General features: G+C 41.6%; 2 protein-coding genes across 2 annotated transcripts in view; one reads left to right on the plus strand and one right to left on the minus strand.

Annotated features, from left to right (window-relative positions):
* Positions 1–2,631, minus strand: part of LOC104992803 — a 3,193-nt gene extending 562 nt beyond the window's left edge. Inside the window, exon 1 of the mRNA XM_010845791.1 lies at positions 12–2,631. Within this exon, the coding sequence (XP_010844093.1) occupies positions 12–500 (489 nt within the window). The 5' untranslated portion in view covers positions 501–2,631. The remainder of the gene's footprint in view (positions 1–11) is intronic.
* Positions 99–7,336, plus strand: part of RBAK (RB-associated KRAB zinc finger) — a 14,447-nt gene continuing 7,209 nt past the window's right edge. Inside the window, exons 1-2 of the mRNA XM_010845764.1 lie at positions 99–171; positions 1,148–1,205. Of these exons, the coding sequence (XP_010844066.1) occupies positions 1,191–1,205 (15 nt within the window). The 5' untranslated portion in view covers positions 99–171; positions 1,148–1,190. The remainder of the gene's footprint in view (positions 172–1,147; positions 1,206–7,336) is intronic.

Raw genomic sequence — 7,336 nt, forward strand, 5'->3', positions numbered from 1 at the left:
TGGGAGGGACGTTGGCCTGAGGGGAGCTTGTCCCGTAGGCCCAAAGCCATCTCCTCGCCCGCAGCCGACTCGGGAGGCGGAGAGGAAGGACTCGGAGAGAAGAGCGCGCCGGAGCAGCAGCCCCCGGCCAGAGCCTGGGGAGCCCGGGGCCGGTCAGCGAGTCCCGACGAGGTAGGTGGTGCGTCTGCGGCCTCCAGGCGGCTGTTGATCCTGCTCCCCTCGGAGAGCAGGGCTTGGGGAGCCCGCTCCGGACCCCACGAGAAAGCGACTGAGAAGATTTGACCGCTTTGCGGGGGTCGAGGGGCCGGGCTAGAGGGCAGGGTCGGCTGCTCCCAGCCGGAGATTGGGTTTCCCCAGGGCTTGTGAGTTCTGGGTGTCCTGAGGCAGTGGGGGCCCCAGGCTTGGCCCGGACGTGCCGCGTCCACGCCTCCCTCCATCCCCGGCGCCCTTCCTCTTTCTCTCGCCTTCTGGCGATCCTGCACGTGTCTCTCAAGACTCATCAGTACTTGGTCCTGTAATCTAAGCCTCTGGTGACACGCCACGCCCCCCTCCTCCGCGGATTCTGCCTGGTGGACTCGCACCGTGTAGTTAGTGCGTCGAGGCGTCTGTCCTGCTGCCTCAGTTGAGGGAGGAGGTGACTTGTCCCAGGTCACTGGGTCTGCAGGTGAGATCGTTAGCAAGATCAGACTCCAGGGGCAAGTGCTCTGTCCGACTGTATTGCAGCTTTCTTAATTAAAAACAAACAAACAAAAACTCTACAGCGGTAACCAGGTTGAGTCAGCTCATTTATAATGCCATGCCTTCATGCGCATTTATCCCACTTTTGAGAGCTTCACATTCCCCATTTCCATGGAATGTTTGATTTTAATCAGTTTAAAGAGACAACGGAGTATTTAAACAGTGCCACAGGGAGGGTTTTGGGGGGTTTTTTGTTTGTTTCTTGCACTTTTTATTTAATGCTGGCAAACTGTTTGAAAAGTGAGTCTGTTGATACTCACCAGTGAGAGTAACCTGATGGAGTTACAGGGCTTCAGATGTGTGTTTCTCCTGTAGGACCCCTTTAGCCTCTTCTGAATGTTTCCAGGAGGTTCCTGCCTAGGTAGGCCAGGTTACTCACGGCTTCAAGTAACTGCTTCCCTTCCTCTAGGTACACCGGTTCACAGTCTAGCTTTTTCCAAGAGCAGCAGAACATGAATGAACCCCAGGTGAGTTTTCCTATTTGTTTATATATACTCACACTTCGTTTTGTAATGCCTTTAAGGAAGTATATAAGGATCCACATTTTTCAAATGGGCAGGTAGAAATAAATAAAAGACACTGTCGTGTAAAATACACGTTACAGAGACAGATTGGCATCTAGACTCTGTTTAATTCACATGTATAGTAGTATGATGCTTTAGGACTCCTGGAATCCAGCTGCAAATATGATCGATTTTATAGAAAAAGGAAAATACCATCCACCCCTTCTGTGATTTGTGTTGACGACAAGGGGAAACCATTTCTTGGAGAATGTCATGTGCACGTGAGAAGGCTGCCTGTTGTGCTCTGAGTGTTCCGTGAATGTCACCCACATCAGGTTGTCGGTGTTGTGCAGGTGTGCTGTGTCCTTGCTGAGCTGCCAGTTTTCCCATCAATCACGAGCGAGGGCTGTTGAAATCTGTAGTTGTGGTTTGTCTGTTTGTCATTGCAATTCTGTCAGTTTTTGCTTCATGAATTTCATTAAAAGATACCTAAACATTTAAGATTGTTATGTTCTCTTGATTAATTAGCCACTTTGTCATTGTTCAGTGACCTCCCATCCTGGTAAGAATGTATGCTGTGAAATGGAATCTGATATTTACAAAGCCACTCCAGTTTTCTTTTGAGTCATGCGATGTGCAATGTCTTATTCTGTCCTTTAACTTTTAACCTATTTGCATCTTTATATGCAAAATACAGCATTTGAAGACAGCATATAGTTGGGCCTTCTTTTTTATCCAATTTGACAATTAATTCCTATTAATTGGGGTGTTTAGGCAGTTTGCATATAATGTAAGTATTAATACAACCAGTTAGGTTATAGTCTGGTGTCTTTATTTTCTGTTCATCCCATCTTCTTTGTCTTCCTTCCTTTGAGTTGACTTTTTTAATGATTCCATTTTATACCCTTTGTTGGGTTGTTAGAACACTTGTTATTTTACTGGATACTTTAGGGTTTATAATATGTAACTTTATCATAGTTTATACTCAAGTTATATACTATTTCACTTAGAGTATAAGAAGCTTCAGTTCCATTTCTCCCATCTTGGTCTTTACACTGTTGTTGCATTTTATTTTTGCAGGTTGTACCAATCCCATAATACATTGTTATTTTTAATTATCTTTTTAAAAGAGTTTTAAGTGATGAGAGAAAATGCATAGTTCCCATTTCTGGTGCATTGTTTTGATCCACATTTTTATCTGCTGTCATTTTCCTTCTGCCTGGGGGACTTTCTTTAATATCTCTTCTAGACCATACCATACTGTTAGTTGCTCAGTCATGTCCAACTCTAGGCGACCTCAGGGAATGTAGCTCACTGGGATCCTCTGTCCATGGAATTCTCCAGGCAACAATGCCAGAGTGGGTGGCCGTTCCCTTCTTCAAGGGAACTTTCTGACCCAGGGATCAAATCCAGGTCTTCTCCATTGCAGGTGGACTCCTTACTGTCTGAACCACCAGGAAGCCCTGTATTTCTTCTAGTTGGTAATGAATTCTTTTAGCTCCTGTATGTCTGAAAATGTCTTTATTTTACCTTCCCTTTTAAAGGAATCATTGCTGCTGCTGTTTTTTTTCTCCAGTACTTTAAATGTGTTCCTCCAGTGGCTTCTTGTTTATATGGTTTCCACCAGAAATCTGATGTTATCCTTATCTTTGTTCTTCTGTATATAAAATCTTTTTTTTCCCCTCCTCCTCTTGCTGTGTTTATTCTCTTTATTACTGGTTTTTAGCCATTGGATTGTGATGTGTCTTGGTTAAGGCACATCTTATTTTATGCCTCACAGCCTGTCCAAGAACAAAGAGAATCATTCCATTCATTCTCTTTCAGGAATGTTTTTAAAGTTTTCTAGTATAGATTTTGTACATTTCTGTTGCTGTTGTAACCTGCATGTATGCTCAAATGACATCTTCTTCCTTTTTATGTAATGAGAGCTGTTGCTTTTATGTGTGTTAACTATAAATTCTGTTATCTAACAGAGTTCCTCTTACTGATTTAGTTCCATTGTTGATTTTCTGAGTTTTCTAGGTATAATATATTATCTGTGAATAGAAATACTTTTACTGACCTTTTGTTAGGCCTGTAATTGTTTTCTCTAATTGGAGATGATGAGTGTTTTGCCTTGTTTCTAATCTTAGTATAATCTTAGTGGGAATGTGTCTATTGTTTCCCCATTAAATTAGTCCTGACTGTAGAACTCAGAGAACTGAAGCATAAATATGTGTTTATAAACTTAAAGTGTATACATGTGATTGTATGTGTATATATCACACATACTGTGCATGGTAGGGTATGAGTGTATATATACACAGGGCTTCTCTAATGGCTCAGTGGTAAAGAACCTGCCTGCCAACTCAGGAGATTCGGGTTCAACATGAGTTGGGAAGATCCCCTGGAGGAGGAATTGGCAACCCACTCCAGTATTCTTGCCTGGAAATCCCATGGACAGAGGAGCCGGTGGGTTACAGTCCCATGGGTTCGCAAAAGACCCACAAAACTTAGCAACTGAAAAACACCACCACATACACGTATTCATCTTAGTGAAGTATCCATCAATTCCTATTTTCTTGAGGGTCTTTTTTTTAAAAATTAGGATGCATTTGAATATTTTCAGAGGTCTTTTCAGCACCTTTGGAAATGTGACGCTTTTCCTCTTCGCTGTATTACAATGGCAGATTGTATTAATGAATTTCCAAATATTAAACCAGACGATATGCTTAGAAAATGTCCCATTTAGTTATTATTATTATTTTTTTTTTGATTGCTCAGTCTTCTAACCCCTGCCACTTCTTGTCTTCTGAACTAAATTAACCCAGAAGATTTTTACTTCCTATGTGTGTGCTCAGTCAGGTCCAACTGTTTGAGCCCCTTTGGACAGTAGCCTGCCAGGCTCCTCTGTCCATGGGATTTTTCAGGCAAGAAATATTGGAGTGGGCTATAGTTAAACTAGGGTAACTAGTGTTTGGTTTTTTTTTTTAATATTTAACTTTAGCATTTTTATTTTCTAATCATAAAATTTTAGAAATCTTATCTGAATATTTCTTGATCTATATTTCTCCCAGTGTTGTTCTTTGCAGATTATATGGCCCCTTTTAAGGATGTTTTGTTTTATTTTGTTTGTTTATTTTTATGATCTTTGGTTCAGGAATCTCTGATGATTTTTCATTGTTCATCCTCTGTAATCTCTTTCTGAAAATGTTGGATCTGGCTTTCATACCTATGATTTTTCTGTCATCATTCCAATTTCTTATTTTCAGAGAAATTTTCTAAGTTATATATTCTGTGTCACATTTGATAATCAAGCTTCTTACTTCAGGATTTTTTTTAAATTCCACAATCCAGTCTTCAATTTCTAAGTATCTCCAGTTGCTGTTTCTTAGCAGAATGTTCTCATTTTCTGGAAGCAATATTCTGCTTAATTAATTATAAAATATAAGTCAGTGTGAGTTGTTTTCCTTTATGAATTTGGTTTCATCATTGTTGAGTTGTTTATCCTGATGCTTATTTTTTATTTATATTGTTTTTCTCAGCTGATGATTCTTGATTTTTTTTTTAATTTCATCTTTTGAGAAAATAATTTCTAATCAGTGATGGCTCAGTGGTAAAGTATCCACCTACCAGTGCAAGAGACACAGGTTTGATCCCTGGATTATGAAGATCCCCTGGAAAGGAAATGGCAGCCTGTTCCAGTACTCTTGCCTGGGAAATCCCATGGACACTGGAGCCTGGTGGGCTACAGTCCATGCGGTCCCAGAAGAGCTGGACACAACAACTAAACAGCACCAACAATGTGAACACACTTAACCTGTGGCCACACCTCATTCCTCTTTCCTTCAGGGAGGGGGTGGCTGCAGAGCTGTGGAAGGGAGTGGGTGAGGGTGTGTCCTTAGCATCACTGCATTTTTTCCTCCACATTTTTTATCGTGGGAAGATACACATGACAAAATGTAGTATGGTATCCATTTCTAAGTGTACAGGATAGTGGTCTTAAGGACATTTATGTTGTTGTGCAGTCATCACCACTATCCGTCTCCATCTGTTTCTCATCTTTCAAAACTGAAACTCTGTACCCATTAAACACTGACTCCCCATTCCCCTTCCCCAGCCCCTGGCGATCACCATTTTCTATTTCTAGGATTTTGACTACTCTGAGTAGCTCATCTAAGTGTAATTATGCAGTATTTGTTCTTTTGTGACTGACTTATTTCACTCAGCATAGTATCCTTAAAGGTCATCCATGTAATACCATGCATCAGAATTTCCTGCCTTTTTCAAGCTGGGTCACATTCCATTGTGTGTATTATCACATTTTGCTTAACCATTCATCCGTCGATGGATGGTTATTTCTGTGTTTTAGCCTTTTTTTTTTTCCTCCCATGCTTTTAGCTTTTGTAAATGATGTTGCTATGAACCTGGGTGTACAGTATCTCTTCAAGGCCTTGCTTTCGTTTTTTTTTTTGGAGGGTGGAGACCCAGAAGTGGAATTGCTGAATTATGTGTTAATTCTGTTTTTCATTTTTGGGGGAGCCACCATGCTGTTTTCCATAGTAGCTGCACCATTTTACCTTCCCACTAACAATGCATAGAAGTTCCACTTTCACCACTTCTTATGAATTGTAGAGGATTCCCTAGATTCAGAGGATTCCCCCTGAACTCAGCTGAACCTGCAAAGCCTTGCTGCCAACATATAATTAAAATGGTTCACTTCTCTCTTGGTAGGCCACTCTCCACCTTGTATGTGTCACTCTAATAATACCTCAAGCAGTCATTCAAGCAACACATTTTATTGTTCCCAGAATGAGATGCTTGAGATATCATTTGAAGGCAGTAAAAAACTTAGGCAAGCAGATGGCTCCAAGTAACTGGTGAGAACAGAGGGGCCAGAGGATGAAAGCACTGAACCAGGATGGCTGACTACTGGGCTGCACCAGCATGAAGAGGTGGGAGGCAGAGACCTTGCCCATAGATGGCACCGAGGGAACGACAGGGAGTGGAATGCGTATGTTCACTGACCCAGTGCCTCCCAATGGGCTGTAAGCTTTTTTGAGCCGGAGTAGGGTTTCATCTTTCTTCATCCTCTGATAGAGAACTCAGATACTTTAAACACAAAGTTGGAACTCTTTTGCTGGGGACCAGCCCCAGCTGATCCAGGGTATTCGAAGGAGAGACGGCCTAGGCGACTATTTATATGCTAATTAGAGATATAGAGAACAATAGAATGAGGATAGCTCAGTAGAAAATTCAGTGGAGAAAAGAAGCTGAGTAGCTTGGTTTACGCGGGAGACCAATAAAACTTCAAGACAAGAAGTTTGCACCACTTACGTAGGCCGCAGGCGCCCTCTCGAATAGCGGAAGGTGCCTCACCCTAGACACCTTCTCGAGTGGGTCTTAGAAGCCCAGGCATAATTAGTAAGCGTGGTGGGTTCCGCGCTCCAGATGGAGACTCAGCTGGAAGTTAAAGGGAAGAATGACATGGGGAGACCAAGCGCTGGTGAACAAGGCCCATAGCTTTATTTTTAACAGGGGCTTTTATACCCTAAGTTACACATAGAGGATAATAGGGGATGCAAAGTCAGCAGTCTTTGATTCTTATCAAAAACCAAGGTTTCTTTCCTGCAAACTTATCGTATACAAATGGTTTAGGTGATTTACATCATCTTCTGGCCAGAAGGCCTACTAACATTTTATGACTCTTGACAAGGACTTATCAACAAAGACTTATTTTCTCTAAGAGTAATTATTTTAAGGTTTGGCACCATCTTCCAAAGATAAAATTGCATTCCTATAGGGCGGATGTGTAATGGGTTTACAACAAAGGAAAGAATTTATTACCTTAAGGGTCTAAAGTTACTAACACCAAGGCCACTACTTATTTTTTCTATATACCAACTATTAATTAATACACATTCAAGGATACAATTCAGGGGATGTGAAAACTTGGCAACAAGCATTGACTCATCAATGAAATCCTTTACTAGTTTATTCTGACAGTTTTTAACTCTCTGAGAGGCTCTAAGCTATTTGAATATCTTAAGCTTCCCGTGCCTCTGGAGGCTAGGAGACTGTAAACAATCGTATGCATAGCTGCAGGAGTCCGGGTA

The sequence above is a fragment of the Bison bison genome, unplaced genomic scaffold, assembly GCF_000754665.1.
Source record: "Bison bison bison isolate TAMUID 2011002044 unplaced genomic scaffold, Bison_UMD1.0 scf7180017864223, whole genome shotgun sequence".
NCBI lineage: Eukaryota > Metazoa > Chordata > Mammalia > Artiodactyla > Bovidae > Bison > Bison bison.